The sequence below is a fragment of the Suricata suricatta genome, chromosome 4 (assembly GCF_006229205.1).
Source record: "Suricata suricatta isolate VVHF042 chromosome 4, meerkat_22Aug2017_6uvM2_HiC, whole genome shotgun sequence".
Taxonomy (NCBI): Eukaryota; Metazoa; Chordata; class Mammalia; order Carnivora; family Herpestidae; genus Suricata; species Suricata suricatta.
Window position 1 is genome coordinate 72,834,029 of NC_043703.1, and position 21,002 is coordinate 72,855,030.

At 37.4% G+C, this 21,002-nt stretch overlaps 1 protein-coding gene across 3 annotated transcripts in view; it reads right to left on the reverse strand.

The window, feature by feature from the left end:
• CDK8 (cyclin dependent kinase 8) overlaps positions 1 to 20,765 on the reverse strand; it is a 115,257-nt gene extending 94,492 nt beyond the window's left edge. The window contains exon 1 of one of the 3 annotated variants that reach the window (XM_029936930.1): positions 19,912 to 20,765. In XM_029936930.1, the coding sequence (XP_029792790.1) occupies positions 19,912 to 20,039 (128 nt within the window). In that variant the 5' untranslated portion in view covers positions 20,040 to 20,765. The remainder of the gene's footprint in view (positions 1 to 19,911) is intronic. The other 2 variants (XM_029936929.1, XM_029936928.1) reach the window with 2 other exon arrangements.
• Between the last annotated feature and the right edge of the window lie 237 nt (positions 20,766 to 21,002).

The window sequence follows — 21,002 nt, forward strand, 5'->3', positions numbered from 1 at the left end:
TTTGCTCTATACCAGTAAATATAGGCAAGTCTCTTATATAGCATGAGTTTTTAACATCACCAATTTGTTAGGGAAAAAGAATCAGTAGGTGAAGGCCTGTTATTACAATGCAAAATGGAATCAGCATAGAATAAGTAGGAAAAATAATAGTTTGTGTCCAAACAATAGGCACACAAAGATGCACCGTTTGAGTTGTCGAGTTGTCGGGGTGTTCTTCTGGGTAGAATTGTTCTGTTTACTCAAGCATTGTTTTATTCTTTTTACCACTGCCAGTAGCAAACAAAAGAATGCATGGTCAAGGACAAAGGTGATAGAGACATCTATGAATCTTCTGAGTGGACTAAACGGTAAAGGAGTAAACACAGTTTCTGTTAACTTGTCAATAGATGTAGTAGTTTCAGATTACACTTATAAAAATGCATGTATTACACCAAGTCAGCAGAAATCCTGTAATCCTCTCTCCCCAATGAAACAGCTGTTTCTTTAAGGGATTTTTCATAATAAAACATTTCCCAGGCACACAACCATGACAGTACAGCAGAAGCACTATAGGTTGCTATCTGGAAACAGAACATACTTGGGAAAATCATCTACTAATAAACATCTCAAATTCTTCTTGACAAACATGAATTAGCATAATTGGGCACTGGAGAAATAGGGAATCATGAATAACTGAGCAAAGCAAGATTAATAAATATATTAAAGTACACAAAACTGAGATGGCCCTACAAGAGCTTGAAAACTTGGTTAACATGCTTTCTCTTACCATGTTACACAAAAGACCTCTGTGAGCTGAACTCATTTTACAGACGAGAAATCTAAAGTGCCTGGATTAAACGAATTGCTCAAGCTCATAAAGCTAGTATATTGCATAGAAGATGTCACCCTCATGTCTAAAAATGTTATGAAATAAAAATTACTCAGAGGTCTTACCTAACAGAGAAAAACTAGAAATGTTACCATTTCAAATCAAAAGTAAGCCAAAAAATTCCACCCCCAGCCAATGCTGGTTACTTCAGATTTTCTAATGATGAAGAACTATAAAGATATTAAAAATAAAACTAAAAATATAACAGGAAAGAGGCACAAATCCATTAAAAAGTTTTAACTACACAGGAACAGAAAGTTTATGGCTATGTGGCCACCATGGTAGGCTAATGGGGACTCACTGAACTATTTTTACTTTGGGCATATTTTTAAAATTCTGTAACAAATAGTCAACAAATCATTCTTGTGACATGTATGTCACAAGATTGTAAACAACTAAAATAAATAAAGTACCTAGTAATAAACAATAAATAGGATCTATATGAATAAAATTGCAAGGCTTTATCAAGATTCATAAGATAAAATTTGAACAAGTAAAATAAAATAACCACACTGCTGAGTATAAACAGTAATACATTAAACACAATTTAAACCCAAGTCAAAGTATATTTTTTGGAACTTGAATTGTTGATTTTAAAGTTTACTTGGAATAAATGAACAAAAAAACTAAAAACTTTTTAAAGAAAAGTAATGAAAGGGTATTGCACCAGTTATTACAGTCTATGACTCAAAACAATAGGAGAGTATAAAACAAGAACAGACAGAGCAATGGACTAGCAGAGAAAGTCCAGAAAGAAACACAAGTATGCATGGGAACTCAGGGTAGTGATAAAGGTGGCATTTCAAATATACTGTGAAAGAATTATTCAACAGAACTAAAAGGACTACAAAAACTACAGTTAGAATCCTATATAACATCACTATAACAAAAACATCAGATTAAATAAAAATTTAACTGCAAAAAATTTTTAACCCATAAAAATGTTAGAAAAAATATAAAAAATGTATATAATGGAGAAAAGTCGGAAGCAATAAGACAATGAGATTTTATACACATTAAGATTTCATAAATGTAAAAACTGACAAATGAAAAATTAAAGACACTTGCAATATGAAAAAAAGAGTTGATATCCCAATAAACAAAGCACTTTACAAAAAAAAATTTTAAAGAATATTATCGGAAAACAGGGAAAATATGTCCAACTCACAAAAGAAATTAAATAATTAATAAATAAGAAGCTGTAAATTTAAACATTAATGGAACAAATGTAAATAAAACCATGATTCCATAGGTTTCCTATCAAAATTGAAAAGATTAAAAGAAAATTATTTTAAAAATTATATAATAGAGACACTGACCAAGAAAGTAGCAAACATCACTCCTGTTCATTATGAATGAGATTACAAATAAATTCAAACTTTCTCAGAGAAAATATGGCCTTATATATCAAAAAACTGATCCAGCAAAGCCACTTCTAGAAATTTTTCCTACAGATAAAATCATGGATGTCTACAAAGATGTAGCAACAAAATTTTAACTGCAAGATACCTGAATGTAAAAATTTAAAAAATATATATATATATGATACCAATACACAATATAATAAATACACATTAAAATTTAACAAAAAGATGGTAAGTAAGATGGAATATACACAATCTATTGTTGAAGGAATGAAGCAGGTTTTAAAACAATAGGCACAGGGGTGCCTGGGTGGCTCAGTCGGTTAAGTGTCTGACTTCAGCTCAGGTCATGATCTCACAGTTTGTGGGTTCAAACCCTGCATCGGGATCTGTGCTGACCAGTAGGTCAGAGCCTGGAGCCTCCTTCAGATTCTGTGTCTTTCTCTCTCTGTCCCTCCCCTATTCATGCTCTGTCTCTCTCTCTCTCTCAAAAATATATAAATGTAAATTTTTTTTAATAAAAAGAAATAAAATAATAGGCACAATATGATCTGACTTTTAAAAAACATGCCTTGAAAAATGTATAGGTGGCCAAAGTAAGGTGAATTTTATTTTCTTCTTAGAACTTATTTGCATTCTAAGTTCTACACTTGATACTCCATTACTCCCATAATTTAAGAAGCATTAAGTTGAGTCTTTGACAACTGGCAAGGGAAGAGTAAGCAAAACAACTTAGGCAGATAAACTTTGAAAATACAACTGTTTCATACAGAAACCAATACATGAATACACATATATTATACACTACATTTTAGGATGATTTTCATCCACAGTGATTAAAATAAACGTTTGAGGACTAGAAAGTGATCCAGTTACCCAGAAAAGTTTGTAACCTAAAGGTATCCCAATCTATCAGAAAAGTAAAAGATAATACCAAATGCAACCAGAGTTTAAACCATATGAACCACAAAATAGTCAAAACAACTCTTAAAAGACAAGAATGAGGCTAGAAGAATTCACACTCCTGGTTTCAAAACTTACTACAAAGCTATGGTAATCAAAAGAGTCTGGTAATGACAACAGACATATACTATACAGACCAAAAGAATAAAATGAAGAGTCTAGAAGTAAACTCTTGCATATATGGTCAAACGACTTTTCCTAAAGGTGCTTGGGCCACTCAATGGAAGAAAAGACATCTTTTCAACAAGCATCTGAAAAGTGGATATCCACATGCAAAAGAATGAAGCTGTTCCATTACCTAACACCATATACAAGAATTAACTCAAAATAGATCCATGACCTCAATGTAAAACTATACACTGGATTTAGCAATGACTTCTTGTATATAACACCGAAAGCACAGAAAACAAAACAAAATAGACAATTTGGGCTTTATAATTTTTTTTTAAATTTGTGTAGCAAAAGACAATATGCAGAGTAAAAAGGCAACCTGCAGAATGGGAGAAAATATTTGCAAATCATATATGTTATAAGGAATTAATATCCAGAATATAGACAGAACTCAGCAGCAAAAAATAAACCACCAATTCAAAAATGAGCAAAAGACCTGAACAGAAATCTCTCCAGAGAACTTACACAATGGCCAATAAACACGTGAAAAGATGCTCAACATCACTAATCTTCAGGGAAATGCAAATAAAACTGTGAAATCCCACCTGATACCCATCAGGATTGCTACTATGAAGACAAACAAAAAACAGAAAATAATAAGTGTTGACAAGGATGTTGAGAAATTGGAACCCCTATGCACTGTTGATGGAAATGCAAAATGATACAGCCACTGTGGAAAACAGGATTGCAATTCCTCAAAAAATTAAAAATAGAATTACCATATGATCCAGCAATCCCATTTCTGGGGATACATCAAAGAGAACTGAAAGCTGGGTCTTGAGATATTTGCACACCCATATTCACAACAGCAATTTTCACAGTGGCTAAAATGTGGAAGCTACCGAAGTGTCCATAAGTCAATGAATGGATAAGCAAAATATGGTATATTCAATGAAATGTTACTTAGCCTTAAAAAGGAAGTAAGTTCTGATATGTGCTACAACATAGACAAATTCTGAGGACACGCAGCTAAGTGAAATAAGCCCGTTACAAAAAAATAAATACTGTATGATTCTGCTTACATGAGGTACTTAAAACAGTAAAATCAGACACAAAAAGCAGAATGGGGGTTTCCACAAAAAGCAGGGGCTGGATGAGGGGAGTAGGGAGAGTTATTATTGACCAGGTAGTGTTTGTTTTGTAAGATGTAGGGAGTTCTGGAGATGGATGGTGGGGGATGGCTGAGCAACCAATAAGAATGTTCTTCATATCAGTGAATGGTATACTTAACAGTAAACTTTATATTTGGTGTATACTACTACAACTTAAAAAATGAGAAATAAAATCTTGAAGAAGAACAAAATCGAAGCACTCACACTTCCCAATCTTGAAACAGACTATAAAAGCCCAGTAACCAATGTAGTGTACTACTGGCTTGTGGACAAACATAGATTAGGAAACCAGAACGGACGGTGTAGGAAAACGTCCTACATTTAGGACCAACCAATTTTTAACAAAGGTGCCCAGACAATTCAAAGATGCTGGGACAACTGGATATCCACAAGCTGCAAAAGAACGAAGCTGGACCCCAACTCACACGATATTCAAAACTGATTGCAGACCTATCTAAATATAAGAGTTAAAATTATAAAACTCTTAGGAAAAATATATAGGAGTAAGTTCTTTGTGACCTTGGTTCAGTCAGCAGTTTTTAGTGACAAAAGGAAAAATAAATACATTGAATTGTATCAACATTAAAAACTTCTGGGCTATAAACACCACTGACAAGAAAGTAAAAGACGATCCAGAGTCAGAAAAAGATTTGCAAATCATGTATCCAATTAGGGTCTAGTATCTAGAATATAAAAAACCCCTACAACTCAATAATAAAAAGATAACCCAATTTTAAAATGAGCAAAGGATTTGATTATGTTTTCCCAAGAAGATACACAAATGGTCAAGAAGTATGAGATACTAAACATCACTGCTATCAGGGAAATGCAAATCAAAACCATAATGAGATACCACACAATACCCATTAGGATGGCTATATTAACAAAAAAAAAAAAAGAGGAAAATAGGTATTGGTAAGAATGTAGAGAAATTGGAACCCTTGTGCATTGCTAGTATGAATGTAAAATGGTGCAGCCACTGTGGAAATAGTTTGATGGTTAGGTAAAAATTAAGCAGCATTACCATATGATCTGGGAATTCTACTTCTAGGCATATATCCAAGGAATTGAAAGCAGGAACTCACACATTGTACGCCAATGTTCACAGCAGCATGACCAAAAAGTGGTAGCAACTCAAATATCTATCAATTAATAAATGACTAAACAAAATGTGGTACAAGCTAAATCAAGAAGCCAGTCACAAAAGACCACATACTGTATGATTTCATTTAAATGAAATGTCCACCGTAGGCAAATCCAGATGCAGAAAACAGATTTGTGGTTGCCTAGGGCTAGGAGGTTGAAGGGAAAGGGGAATGACAGCTAGTGGGTACAGGGTTTCTTCTGGAGGGACAAAAACCATTCTAAAACTGGATTATGGTCATAACTGCACAACTCTGAATATACATGGAACTGTACATTTACATATGTAAATTGTATGGTATGGAAATTTTACCTTGATAAAGCTATAAAAAACTTTTATAAGCTATAAATTTATAACTTCTTGGAAGGTGTTACTAATATTTTCTGATGAAGACACTGGGATTTAATTTCCTTACTTAGGAACTGCAACAAAATCATATGTACTTTTAAACACTTTTGGAATAAATAACTAGTTTCAAATGTTATCTTACATTCCAAAACGTTTCTGGGATAATTATAGTACAGAATTTCACTACGGCAAAATGTAATTGTACCGCATTCTGATTTGAGAACCAGCAAGCATACTTAGACTCAGTGAGTCCGGTTACAAAGCATGGTAGAAAGAGAACAAAGACACTGCATGACCAAAGTCAAAATAATAGGGTTTAAAAGTGTTATACTTGGTTTGTTTCTGATTGCATCGAAAACTTCAAGTACTGGAAGAACATCAGGCTAAATTACCTTTTAGAATTGAATGATCCAATCCAAAAAAACAAACAAACAAAAAACCAGAAGAGAAACAGATGAAGTATGAGAAGTATTTGCTACTTTGATAGATGGCCTTATGTTTTTTTCACTTACATACTTCAGAATCTAGTTCATGTCACAAGCCTGAAGGGGATCAGCAGAGGTCAGCTAGTCTTCGATAAAACAGGATAATAGTAACTTTCAACTCCAGGATATGTGGTTTAAATTTTCAAGTAGAGCTGGACTCATTTGTACTAAAGTCGATTTTAAGATAAGAAGATAAACTGTTTGCATACTCCTTCTGCTTCCTAACTCTCTAAACAGAGTAAATTTCTTCTAACTCTGTCTAGCAGAAATTACGTATTTGAATAAAGAATTATTTTTAGTGGTACTTAAAACTTTAAAAAGTCTCTTCAAAGGTAAAATGCATCAGAATTATCTTATTGATAATCACATGCCAGCTTATCTACCATGAATGATTACTTCTGCTGAACACACAAAGTCAAGCAATTCTATTCGCAGAACGAGTCCATGGAGGCAAGCCCACCGGTCACCTGTGAAAGGTGACAAAGCACAAGGCTAAAACCAAAAAAAAAAAAACTAAACAGAAAAAGCAAGCCAAAAAGTGTGAGAAAGGAAAAAAATGGGGTGAAGCTCAGCACTGGGTAGAGAATGGAAGCCAAGTAACAGGAAAAAGAAGGGATCATCTAAGCAAAAAGTAAGAGTCAGTGTTAAACAAATGGGTGGAGGTAGAATATATACAGAGCATTAGTTATTTGTAATAGGAACAAAGTGTACCAGCAGTTGACTTGGAAATGAGAAATCTGATGAAGTGAACATGAAATAAGATGTAAACATAATGATGACTGTAACTTCAAGCATCCACATGGCTCTTAAATTTTTCTAGCCCAGCAAGTAATCTAAAGTACATAAGACTATGTGCGAAAAGAGAACTCAAAGCAAAAGTTCCAAAAGTATAATCTAAACAATTCCAACTTTACGATGTATTTAACCCCCATGATTCAAACATGCTATTACTATATCTATTCCTGCTTCTTCCTTTCAGATAAGTTTTGTTTTTGGAGTTTGATGTGCATATAATTAGTGCAACCTGTTTAGAGGACATAAGACTGGCCCACAGAAGAGCCTTTTAAGCCCAGGCCTCTTAAGATTTCTTTCTGGGAAACTGACCTGTGCTTCACCAGTCCTGCAGTCATGTACTAGGGTCGTTATCAGTAACTTGTGCTTGGGCATAACGACCAGTTTCTAGAACTGAGATACCAGGAGGGATGAAAATCCCTGTAGACATAGCAAGGGAGCTCCTCTTACTTCATAAGAACTTTACTCTTCACCAGTGGTATCAGCCACAACAAATATCCCTGGGGGGAGCCTGGGGACCTGGAAAGTTCTCTGCCTCCATCTGAGAATGTTGTGTGCAAAGATAGATGTAAAAGACATTTACTGCAGTGTGTTTTAGAAGTGGAAGACCCTAAAGGCTCTTCAATGGGACCAGTATACCACATTATATCCATAAAACAGAATGATAAGTTAATGAAATGAATTGCGATCTGTGTGCAGGTACTGATCACCAAAACATATGAGGCGTAAAAAGCAAGACACGGACTCATATATATAATATTATACAATTTGTGTTTAAACATAATGACATAACAGACCTTTCTAAATAATTCTGACACATAACCCAGCAGCCACTAAAGAAATAAGTGATAAATGTAACTTCCTAAAAATAAGAGGTGCACATGAAAAATAATACTGTAAACAAAGTCAAAAGACATTTGTTTCCACAAACTGTAAAATGTATACAAGAAAGTTATCAGTGGACAGCTCTGGGAAAAAGGACCCGAGTGGCTGGTTATGTGTGAAAGCACATACATTTACACTTACTCAGTATGTTTACATTTACTCATACATATGTATTATTATCTGCTCAACATGAATAAAGTATTACAATAAATTTCAAAGTCTATCTATCCATATATATATGCTTCTATATGCATATACACAAGGAGCTGCTGACAATAATTATTCTAAAGAGGGAGACTTAGAGTGTCCTAGGTACCCTTATGTACTGTTTGAATTTTTTATCATGAGGATATATGAATTTCACAACCCAATCTTATAAGAAAAATATGCTTGTTGAAAATACATAACCTTTGACCCTGAAATTCCACTTCAAGGACTTACTACAGTTGGAGAACTGCAGACATATTTTCTAGGAGGTCATTTGTTAACTGTAATGGCTAAATTTGGAGACTAAATTTTTTCTGTCACTAGAAAACTGGTTCACTAGATACATATTTACATACATACATATAATGTAATGACTGCAGTAATTAAAACTGATGATTTAAAACTGCATTTGCAGGGGCACCTGGGTGGCTCAGTTGGTTAAGCGTCTGACTTCGGCTGAGATCATGATCTTATGGTTCATGGTTACAGCCCCATGACAGGCTCTGAGCTGTCAGTACAGCCTGCTTCGGATTCTGTGTCTCCCCTTCTCTCTGCTCCTCCTCTGCTTACGTTCTGTCTCTCTCTCTCAATAATAAATAAATGTTAAAAGAAATAAAATAAAATAAAACTGTATTTGCTGACAGGAAAAGATATTCTTGAATGAAAAAAATGTCAGATCATAGTAGATTCCATTAATCTCTACCTACATTCATAGTGTTATCTGAAAAGATGATAAATAGTAATAGTCTCCAGTAGTAAAATTAGGGTTTTTAGTTTCTGTATACAGTTCTGGAGTATGAATTTTCTACAACAAACCTGTAATTGTAGAATTATAATTCTTTTATAACCAGAGAAAAAAAGCTATTTTATTAAAAAAAAAAACTATCTTGAAAAGCATGGAATGAATGAATGAACGAACAAACAAATAAACAGCCAGCTAGCATCTACAATTTTAGCTTCAATAATACAGCCTATGTGGAACCAAAGATGGAAGTCAACTTCTTCATTGCTTGGCCCTGAATGATAAGGCTACCCATAAAAGTACCACAAAATATTTTGGATAAAAACTACAAAGTGAGTTATAATTTCAATTCTAGTGTCCAAAAATCTTTCACTGAATTTTTCTTTTGTTTAAAAAACTTGGCTTTGGCTCAGGTCACAGTCTCACAGTTCCTGGGTCCCAGATCTGTGTCAGGCTCCGTGTTGATGGGGTGGATGGAGCCTGCTTGGGATTCTCTCTCCCTCTCTCTCTCCTCCTCCCCTGCTTGCTCTGTCTCCCTCTCAAAATAAATACACATTAAAATAATTATAAATAAATAAATAAATAAAATACTTAACGCAAATACTTCATTATCTCCCTTGCCCTCTGTGTGGCATAAGGCACACCTACCGCTCTTTCTGAAAACACTCTTGCCTTGGTTGGTATGATTTTACCTACAAGGCCCTGGTTTTTCTCCAAGTTGCCATGCACAGTCAATACGTTATATGCTGCACAACTGCTGGTGCACAATGGGAACGACCCTGAGTTTTCTCCTCCTTCTCAGGGCTCAACTTGTTGGCGTCCTGGATGAACATCTGATCTGTTCCTCTACATTCTGTCTTAGGACCTCTTCTTACTCTACACTTTCCCTAGAAAATTTCAAAATCACTCAAGGCTATTACTTCACATCCCTGGTAACTCCCAAATGTATCCCTATCCCGATCTCTATCTTGAGCACTACACTCGTGTTATCTGCCTAATTGACATTTCCTCTTAGATGTTTAACAGGTACATGAACACCAAAACTCAATTCACCATCCTCCACATTAAACTTGCTCCTCTTTCTGTTTTGGCTACCTATGTGAATGGTAATATCTTGCTGCTCATGCCAGAAACCTAGACCATATCCATGGTTCTTCTTACTTTTTCCTCTCTCACGTTCAATAAATCAACAGGTCCTATCGATTGTTCCCATCCCCTCTGTCACTCCCTAATTTAAGCTTCCAGCATCTCTCACCTGGATTACTATTACATCTGCCTAACCCCAGTTCCCTGTAGCTAGCTATTCTGAATAAGTTGTCAAGCAATCTTTTTAAATGATTGTTACCCGTTTAAAATCCTACAAATGGTCCTATTGTCTTCAGAATCAAATAAGAAGTCCATGACACGATTTCCAAGACTCCACTTACTTCTCCAACTTAATTTTTCATACCTCTCACCCTACCTGTTACTAGCCTCTATGATCTGGTATTGAAAGTCTTCCAATTCCCTCACCATACTATCTTCTCTTTGTATCTCTATAAATGCTACTTGATGGTGGCTCCAAAGGGCCATGGAGAAAGCTTTCGCCTTCCCACCTACAATGTAACATGAAAGTGCTCGAAATCACTTCAAATTAAGTTAAAATTTGCTTACTGCCTATCATACAACCCCTACCATACTCCCTTTTCCACCAGATAGAACTCCTTCCTTTATAAATTCTGAAACCAGACGCTACCCCTCTAGCCTGCACTGTAACTCCCCAGCCTTCACTCACTCTTATTTACTGCCCATTCACTCATGTAACTTCTAATTATCTTTCAAGTCACAACTGAAATACCATCCGTGAACCCCCAAGAGCAGATCAGGTACCCCATGGCAACCTATACATTTTCCCTATCACAGCCCTATCCCACTATGTTATAATTACCTTTTTATTTGCCCGCATCCCTAAGTTCCCTAAGGACTTAGACCCTGGCCCCTTCACTGCTGAATCACCAACATCAGGCACAGAACCGGATATATCAGAGACATTCAGCAAATAGCTACCAAATAAATTAAAAACATAAATTTACCAAAAACAAAACAAAACAAAACACTACAGCTAAAAAGAAACTATAACAAAATGTCTAATATTTAAATGATGTGAATTTACATTTAAAAGAATCGTCAATGTTAGGTCAACTTTAGAAAATGCATTACAAGTGTTTCACTTTACACAATGTTTTCTTGGAAACTGTGTATATACTGAATTTTTTGCAAACTGAGTCATGTGGTAAATACACTGAGAGCTTATGTACTTAAAGGGATTCTTTCATAAAGTGAAAAAACTCCAAATAAATTTATTCTACATGAATTCAAATTTTCACAATTGGCTCTCCTTAAAACAGAAATCTTACAAAAATGATTTTTCAATACTCACCTCTGCTTTCCCCAGAAATATGACTTGGTTAACATAAGTCATAACAACCACTGATGGACACGTTTTAGGTTTTTTAAATCCCTTCAGTTCTCTAAACAACCTCTAAATTCGGGAGTCTAGAAACAGTGGTCCTTGTCTCAGGATGTAAAGAATTCCTGTCCTTAGGATGATTATTTATTGGAATTCATGAGCTATAATAAAGCCATAAATTTTAAAAGAGCTGTCTAGAGAGATGAGTAACTGAGTTACCTTGAGTAGTAGTAGCCTAAACAATTTATTCACATAACAAAAATAAACTTCAAATATCAATCATGGAATGTCATGATTTAAACAAAAATGTCAATCTGGTTCAGAGACAATATATCTCTTAACTTTAGAAATATAGGTTTGATCTCCCATTTAAACTGATTTATTTACAAGGTATATTTCAGAAAGAAAGCTTTATTCTTTGTAGTGGTTCAATTTTTCAAATACCTCGGACCTTGTTTTTGGCTCAGCTGATCAACAACGTTTGCCCTGTCTTTGGCTTTTGGTTTTGTTCAGTTTTGTTCCTAGTATCAATACAGCCAGCCTGTCAAACTTTGCTTCTCCAAGTATTTTCACAAGATGCTGCTTTTCTACTCTCCTATCACACACTCAAGTTTTTAATTTCAGCAACTTTAAAAGGAAGACTTTCAAATATGAATTTCATGTACACCAAAAATTAAAAAAAGTGTTAAGTACCTGTCAACATTTGGCAGTGTGCCAGGAACTGAGGGGCCCACAACTGCTGCCCTAGAGGAAATCTATAATATCTAACCCATAAACATTCACCAGAAAGACCCAAAGGACATATAAACATTAACCACACATACTCTGAAGCAGTTACACAATACATCTACGAAGGACTAAATATGTTTTGCGGGGTGATTAGTGAAGAGGGAACTATTGGGAGTTGTATGTTAAGATAAGTAGTCTGAATTTCTGAAGCTAAATGTTATAACCTACTTCAGTTAGGGGGAAAAAATTTCTGCCTGAGGCAAAGGTCAGAATGGTGGTCTGATCTGATGGAAGGGCAATTTTATTCACTTGTACTTCAGAGTCACCATAATGGACTGGAGTGTGAACACTCCTGCGTCTCACTGTCTGGTGTCACGAACAATAAAGATCTTGGTCCTAAAACAAAGTCAAGGTAAAGCCACTCAAAAGTGGTTCTCAACTGCTTTGAAAAGGTTTGGCAGTTTCTCAAAAAGCTAAACATGCAGTTACCATACCTGGCTGTATGCCCAAGGGAACTGAAAACAAACATCTCACATGACAACTCAAACATGAGTGTTATAAGCAGCATTATTCATAATAACCAAAAAGTTGAAATAACACAAATGTCCACCAACTGATGAATGGATAAACAAAATGTGGTATATCCACAGAATGCAATATTATTTAATCATAAAAAGGAATGAGATATTGATATATGCACAATAACGATGAATCTTAAAAACATTATGCTTGGGGCACCCAGGTGGCTCAGTCGGCTGAGCATCTGACTTTGGCTCACGTCAGGATCTCCCGGTTTGTAGGTTCAAGCTCCTCATTGGGCTCTGTGCTGACAGCTCAGAACCTGGAGCCTGTTTCAGATTGTGTGCCTCCCTCGCACTCTGCCCCTCCCCCACTCATGCTGTCTCTGTAACTCTCTTTCAAAAATAGATAAGCATTTTAAAAAATTAAAAAAAAAACCATTATGCTAAGAGACAAAAAAAGGTCATACATTGTGTAATTCCATTTATATGAAATGTCCAGGACAGGCAAATCCATAAAGAAAGAAAGTAGATTAGTGGTTGCCAGGAGTTGGAAAGATGGGGGGTGTGGAGTCATGGCTAACTGATATGGAGTTTCTCTTTGGGGTAATAAAAATGTTCTGGAATTAGAGGTAATGACTGTATACCTTCGGAATGTACTAAAAAGCAGTGGATTGCACATTTGAAAAGGGTGAATGTCACGGTATGTAATATAGCTCAATTTTAAAGACGGGGTTCTCAGCATTTTTTCTGCCATCACACATCTGAAGGACACTACATAAAGTCCATCAGTAAAGGCAGCCTGCTGCAGCAGGAACTGGTCTGTGATTCTAACAATGACCATGATAAAGAATCTCGAGAATCATGACACTGAGGGGTCTTCAAGGATGATGATCAAAATAACAGCTGAAAATCACTGTTTAATCACAACATCCAGAACTGCCTTGAGGGAAGAAATACCTAAAGACAAAAAAATATCTTAGTAGGTTCTGAGTAACAAAGAGAGGACCAAGGCCAACCTAAGTTGGTGTGAAGGAAAGGATTTACAAATTGTTCTGAAGAAGGAAAGGACAGTAAGATTTTCATTCTCTAGCAGCAGCTAAGAACAGAAAACAAATAGATAAAGAATAAAGAGACAATGAGGATCAGATTCAACAATAAAAGGCACTACAGTAAAGATGACAGCAGCCACAGGTGATATCTATTTATCAACTCATATTGGCATACACAGTTCCCAACTTCTATACGGATCACGTTCTAAATGTTTGTAAATCGTAATTCTGAACACATTTGCCAAGACAAAAAAATTTTTGAAAAAGTAGTTAAGTTTGCAAAATGGCCTACGATAATGTATAATAATCTGTCATTGTTTCTGTTTTCCTAGCTGAAATCTAGTATGCTGGACCCCCTCCCCACCTTCCATCTCTTCCCACATCAGCTTCCAACAAGAGAAATTCTCCCTTTGGGAATTTGTTGCCACCACCATCTTGCAGCATAGAAAATTCTGGCTCCCTACTCCCCATGGAGGTGAGGCCAAAGTAGAATCATCTGCTATCAAGAGCTGTAATCAAAATGGAGCTCTGCCATGGCAGTTTTACATACAAGACATAAATCTGTAAGTCAGACATTGAATTTCAGAGACAGCTTTACTCTGATTCAGCAACATTCTTGTGATGGAAAAATGCCACACAGAGAAGTAGGGTGTTTGTTGTGAAATAACAGAAACTTCATCATGTCCAGTGGATACAACGGACCTTCTGTGTGTATGTACATGGTAGGACACATTCGGTAGGAGCCTCAAAGGCAAAAAGGTGTGGGGAGGGAAGGCAGGAAAAGAAAAAATTCAAACCCACAAAACCTTCCAGGGTCTGTTAAGAGCACAATAAAAAAGCACCTCTCCTTATCCTCCTCCTCTCAAAACACCCCTTCTGATGAGATCTTCCCCATCATTTGAGTCAAATGAAATGTTGCCATTTTTGAGAGGCCTTCCTTGAAAACCCTGAACAGTTGGCAGTTTCCATCTCTGTGTTCCAATAGCATCTTGTATTAATTATTATAGTGCTTATTAAATTGCTACAGTGTATTTACATTTGTTTCCCCCGCAGATACTTCCTCAAATAATGGAATAGTTTATTCATCTTCATATTCCCAATACTTTGGACAGTGCTTGGCACATAAAAGGTCCAATAAATATTAGTTAGTGGATGACTGTATGGATTTCTTCAAATGTTGAATGAAACAGAAAAAGTAAAAATCAAATGAACAAACCCCAAATGAATTAATCTGCCAGGCTTGCTACTAAGAAAATGGGATTTAAGCATGAAACCTCAAAGTAGCCTTTACCAGTACATCTGAATGCACTGAATATCCAAAGTAGATGAATTTAACAGTGTCCCTTTCCATCACATTTTTTTTTAAAGTTATAAGGAATACTTCTTACTAGGCATGCAAAATCCTCAGTAATGGGTATATATGTTGCCCTTGACGTCTAAAGAAATATTTAAGTTAAACAGAATACAGATACAGAGTTCAGCAATATTCAGAAGAAAAACTATTCGATTCCTTCAGGGGCAATAAAGGGTTCCACCACGTTCTGAGCATAATTAAGGAATTAAAACTGAGGTAAAGCCCCAATACAGACTGAATCAGGGTCCTGTGTGCTTGCCACCAAATGAATGGTTCTCAGGAGTGGGGGCAAGCACACTCCATAAATCCCAACATTTTAAGAAATAAAGATGATGGAACGCTACCGCAGTGTAAGACAGGTAAAGCAGCTGGCAGGCCTTGGAAGTTACCCTAACTTCTCTTAGGCAGTTGGTGAGAACCTACATTAAAGCATGAGACTAAAAAACAAAGAAGTGTACCACTATCTAAAGTAAAATTTGTTTTAGTGGCTGTTTACCTCATCCTACAAAAGGATTACACTTTATTATTCATAATTTATTTCCTCAAATCATAACACTAGAAAAAGACCTTAAAAATTATCAACTCAAACCCTCTAATCTTACAAATAAGCAAACCAAGGTCTACAATCACAAGTGACTTACCCAAGGTCAGACTGGTAATCAGAAGCAGAGTCTGAACTCAAACTCATATTTGCCTCCCCAACTTAAGAGTTTCTTCCACTAGATGAAGATCTTTGGTTCCCCCTCCACACACATATGTGTGTGTGTGTGTGTGTGTGTATAGATACACCAACATATCTACATAAACACTTGTTGCACTTGAAAAAACCAGGGCTGTTCAGAAATGTATTTAAAAAGTATACCAGTTAATTCAGTTCATTGAAAAGACTAGTCTTGGGGCACCTGGGTGGCTCAGTCGGTTAAGCCTCCAACTTAAGCATCTGACTTCTGCTTGGGTCATGATTTTGCAGTTTATGAGTTCCAGCCCTGCATCAGGCTCTGTGCTGACAGCTCAGAGCCTGGAGCCTGTTTCAGATTCTGTGTCTCCCTCTCTCTCTGTCCACCCCACCCTCCATGCTCTGTCTCTCTCTCCCTCAAAGATAAATATACATTAAAAAAAAAAAAAAAAAGACTAGTCCTGTGATAGGTAAGACATTCGTGTTTTCTGAATGACCCACTAAAACACCAAATCTCCATGTCCAGGTTTATATTTATCTTAGTTTTATGAAGCATAATGGTTAAAAGCATGTGCTCTAGAATAAGAGGACCTTTTGTAATCCTCTAATTGCAGTGCTGACGTTTAATTAGTCGTTTATAAGCATGGACAGACTTATTTAACCTTTCTAACAGCTTAACCTTTCTTACAGTTTCTTCACCTGTAAAACTGAACAGAACCGACTTGATCTGGTACTTGGTGAGGATTAAAGAGATGATGAATGTAAAGGGCTTTGCTCAGGACTTGGTATTACTCATTAATTTAGCTATTATCATTATTACTGCCTCCTAACTTCGGGGTTGCCTACAAAAGTGCCCCAACGAAAGTTTTCTGTATATGTCTCCCTCTCACAAACACATAGACACTCCCAATTACACATAATCCATTCTTTTGAACACCAGAGTGCAGCAAATTAAGAACCCTGTTTAGGACAACTATTTTTGCTTTTCTTTTTTGGAGATCAAACTCTGACCTCAAATTGATTTCTAAATGCCAGAAATGTCCAGTCCCTGTAATAAGAGTTTAGAATTTAAAAACACAAATTGTTGTGTCTTCTCACACTTTTCCATTCTTTCGAACAAAATGAGTTTGGTTGCCTAAATTGTACAAAGAGGAAATGCAACTGACTCAGAAAGAAAATGAATCTCCCTGCTTCCTACAGAGTACCCTTTTGGTGTTCAGACACAAAGGACACTATCTCATTTACGATGACAGTGAGAGCAAATTATTTCCAAGATTTATTGCGCATGTATATTTTAACTCTATCTATTAGAATCTGAAATTAACACAATTATAAAAGGCCTTTTTTCCATATATATAATCAAGCCTCAAATAAAGTATTTCCTCCTTCCTCATATTCCTTAAAATGCTGAGTTTATCATAAGTGTGGTACACTAGCAGGATAGGATTAATCTTTAAGTCAAAGAAATGACCTTATGAGCTGTTTTATTTCCTAGAACTTAATAATTTAAGAAGCTATCGCCTCCAGTCTGAATTCTTTTACTACGTGTTCACTTTCTGTGATGCCTGCTGCAGACCGAAAAGATACATTCATTCACATGTGTTCATTTTATAATCAAAAAGGTCTAAACAAAACCTACTTCACTGTACATCTCAGGATTCTCTTTGAAGGTGTTCTTGCCTGCGCTCCTAGAGCACTCTGAAATTTCGGTTACAGAATGTATAATTTTATTTGAAAGTAAATCAATACTCGAAACAAATTATTTCGTCATCATCTTTTTACAAAAGATTAAACAGCCACAAATTTTATTTTACCAGGACTGAAATGCATTAAATTACATTTCACTGACAGAAGATCAAAAGAGCCTCATAAATACAATGCTATATTTCACCCGAGTGAGGTTATGAGAAGCCAAACCAAAAAGATTCCCTCTGGAAAACAAAAACTGTCTTAAGTAATTTTAAAACTCTCTTGACATTTGATCCTTTTTTAATTTTTTTAAAGTTCATCCTATAAACAAAATCATTAAAGGCTGTTGGAAAACAATCCCAAAGAATTATAAGGTTATTTTTTTTCCAAAATGCAACAGTACTTTTCAGCTATCACAAAAGACTAAGAACTGTTTACATGATGTACATTAAGCTATTTTTAAATTGTATTAATTCTTCTAAAATTATCCTTAGCCTAAATTAAAACCTTACCATGAGATATAAAACATGGTTAAAATTAAAAGTACCTCCTGCCACTAAACAATATCACAGGCTTTAAATAAAATATAAAATGAAAGTTAATAAATTTATACATTTTATTAACTTAAATCAGTAATTTATGAAAGTAAATTTAATCTCAGAGAGATTAAAAATAATTCAAAGTCACCAGAATTTTACAAAGCAGATGACAGGCTGTCAAATGTACTACTATGTGTAATCTCATGGGATTGGGAATTTTCTGAATGTGCCCCAAATTACATAATATTGGGGGAAAGGGAGATGGTTTAAGGCTTTTGAAAAATATCATATGAGAAAAAAATTTTTTAAGTATATTATTAAAATACTTCTATGAAAATTATAAAGAGAGTCAACAGGAGGTATCTCTGGATGCAGATTTCTTAAATGTCACCAGATTATCCCTTCCACTAAGAAGTACTTTTAAATACATGCAGCACACAAAGTATCAAGTTTTCAAATCCCTACCTTTTCCAGATATCAGTACTGCTTTAACTGTCATAAGCACTGAGATGCAGATACCAAATTAATTAGAATCACTATCTTCCTCGAAGAATCCCTTTTAAGTTATTTTAGAAAGATACCTCAGTGAATCTAAGAAAAATGTTGAATATACGCCTCCTTTTTCAATAGCCAGAATATTAAAGTATTTGTAAATATGGCTACCCCCAACTTCAGCTTTATGAACGGTTTCATTTGAATGCTAATATAGTTCTGAACATACCCTCTCACCTAATTTGGGAAAGAAAAAAAAAGCAATTCTTTTAGATGTTAAAACAGCAGCAGCTAACAAATTAACAGTGATACTCAAGTAGAGTTACTTTGTTTATCCTGAAATCTAAAGATTATATAATAAACCCTGACATTATCTTTCTCGCAATTTTCTATAGTGTCAAAGGCAACAGACAACATCCACATAACGTTTTTACGAGAGGGAAACAAGGAGTTAATGAAATATATTTACCCCTCTACTAAGAATTGCCTTCTCTTTTGTCAATATTACACGACATTCATCTACTGACAAAGGAAAAATGAACACTTCACTTGCCTGTTTAAGAAACTAAACTGGGAGCATTACCAGCCATAGACTTAATTGAGTTATTTCTAGGGGGAAATATTTAAAGCAAAGGGACTATTTACAGTTTATTGCCAACAGCTAAATTTGGGGGGAACAGGCCTGAAGACGAGAGCCCCTATGAGTCCCTTGCCTTTTTCCCCACCACCCACCCTGCACCAAACCCCCATTGTTCTATGTAAAACTCACAGGTTAATGGTATCGAAATAACAATTGCTACATTTAGGTTACCGACGATCACCGTGCAGAACTCTTCAGCATCACATTTACTTGCTGCTTGCCTTCTCCCAAATAAAATCCAAATTTGGTAATAAATCAATCACAAACTGGAGGAGGAAAGGATCACAGCTTCCCTTCCAGACTGATGGATGTCACTCCAGAGGCGGGTGAGGAAATCCCCCAGAAGGTTCCCATAATAAACCGACCCCTCCTCCCGAAAATCCTTTAAACTGACGTTTTACTACGATTTTTTTTTTTTAAATCTAGACCCGAAACCCTCGAAAAGTACACAGCCCGTAGAGTAGAAGCTCTTTCTCCCTACTAGCCACCAAAGTGGAACACCCAGGCAGGATTTCGCGTGGCTCTGGATCACTAGTACAGCACTTCCTCCCCAAGCCCGGCTGGCAGGGCCACGTTCGGGTGTCAAGGAAGTGGGGGACCGGCTCGCCGCGCCCCGCTCTCCCTCCCGGCTACCTGCGGCGGCCTGCGGGAGCGCCGCCCAGCGCGGACACCCGCACCGACACGACACTCACCCATCTTTCCTCTTGGCTTTGTAGACGTGACCATAAGTGCCTCGGCCAACTTTGCAGCCCTCGTATTCAAACAGGTCCTCGACCCGCTCCCGCTCGCTGCTCAGCTTCACTTTAAAGTCATAGTCCATTGTCACAGCCTCCGGGGCCGGAGAGCTGGGTCGGGGGGCCGGGGGACGGGGGTGGGGACCGGGGAAGCACCGGCGGCAGCAGCCCCCGGGAACCCGCCCGCTCTACACCCGGCGGCCGCAGCACCAGCCCGACTGATGCGGCAGGAGCAGGAGGAGGCCCCGCAAGAGCGCCGGGGACATCCAGGGGGACGGCGGGGCAGAGGCCGGCTGAGGGGGGGGGGGGACCGGGAGGTTCCCCCGGGGCGAAGGAGAGCAGAGGGACGAGGGCTGGGGGTGGGGAGCGGCGTCTCTGCCCTTGTCCCCGCGGGCTCCCGGGGCGCCGGGTCTCCTGCTCTCTCCGGCCGCGCGTTCTGCTCCCGCGGCGGGGAGCGGCGGGGCGGCCGCGGCAGGCTCTCCTCCTCTCACACTCGCACTCACGCCTCACCCTCTCTCACACACACGCTCACACTCACTCACTCACTCTCTCTCCCATACACTCAAACAGAAAGGCAGCGCCGCACAACAGCCGGTACCTCCTCAGAAAGAGGAGGAGGGAGGGAACCCGCGAAACACGGCCACAGCTGTCGCAAAAACGTCGCGAAGGCTTGGGCCACCTCCGGGCCTCCCTGCAGCCTGCTCCGCGGCGCCAGCACGGCCCCGCCGGGACCCGCACCTCGAGGACCGGGTGGAGGAAGCAGGGTAGCCACTGCCCGAAGCCGCCGCTAGACGCACCACGTGGATTGCCCTGACTGCAGCCGGAGACCCAGACTACAATGCCCAGAATGCACAGGCCATCGTCGTTGCCGCCCCTTCTACGACTCCACCCCACACAGTGGTAATACGGGAGCGTTGCATGATGGGATTAGTAGTCCAAGGAGAGATGAGTTTCAGTCGCTTAGAGGGAATTTCTTTTCCTTTTTATTTTTTCTTCTCTTTTCTTTCTTTGTTTTTTGTTTTGTTTTGTTTTGTTTTGTTTTGTTTTGT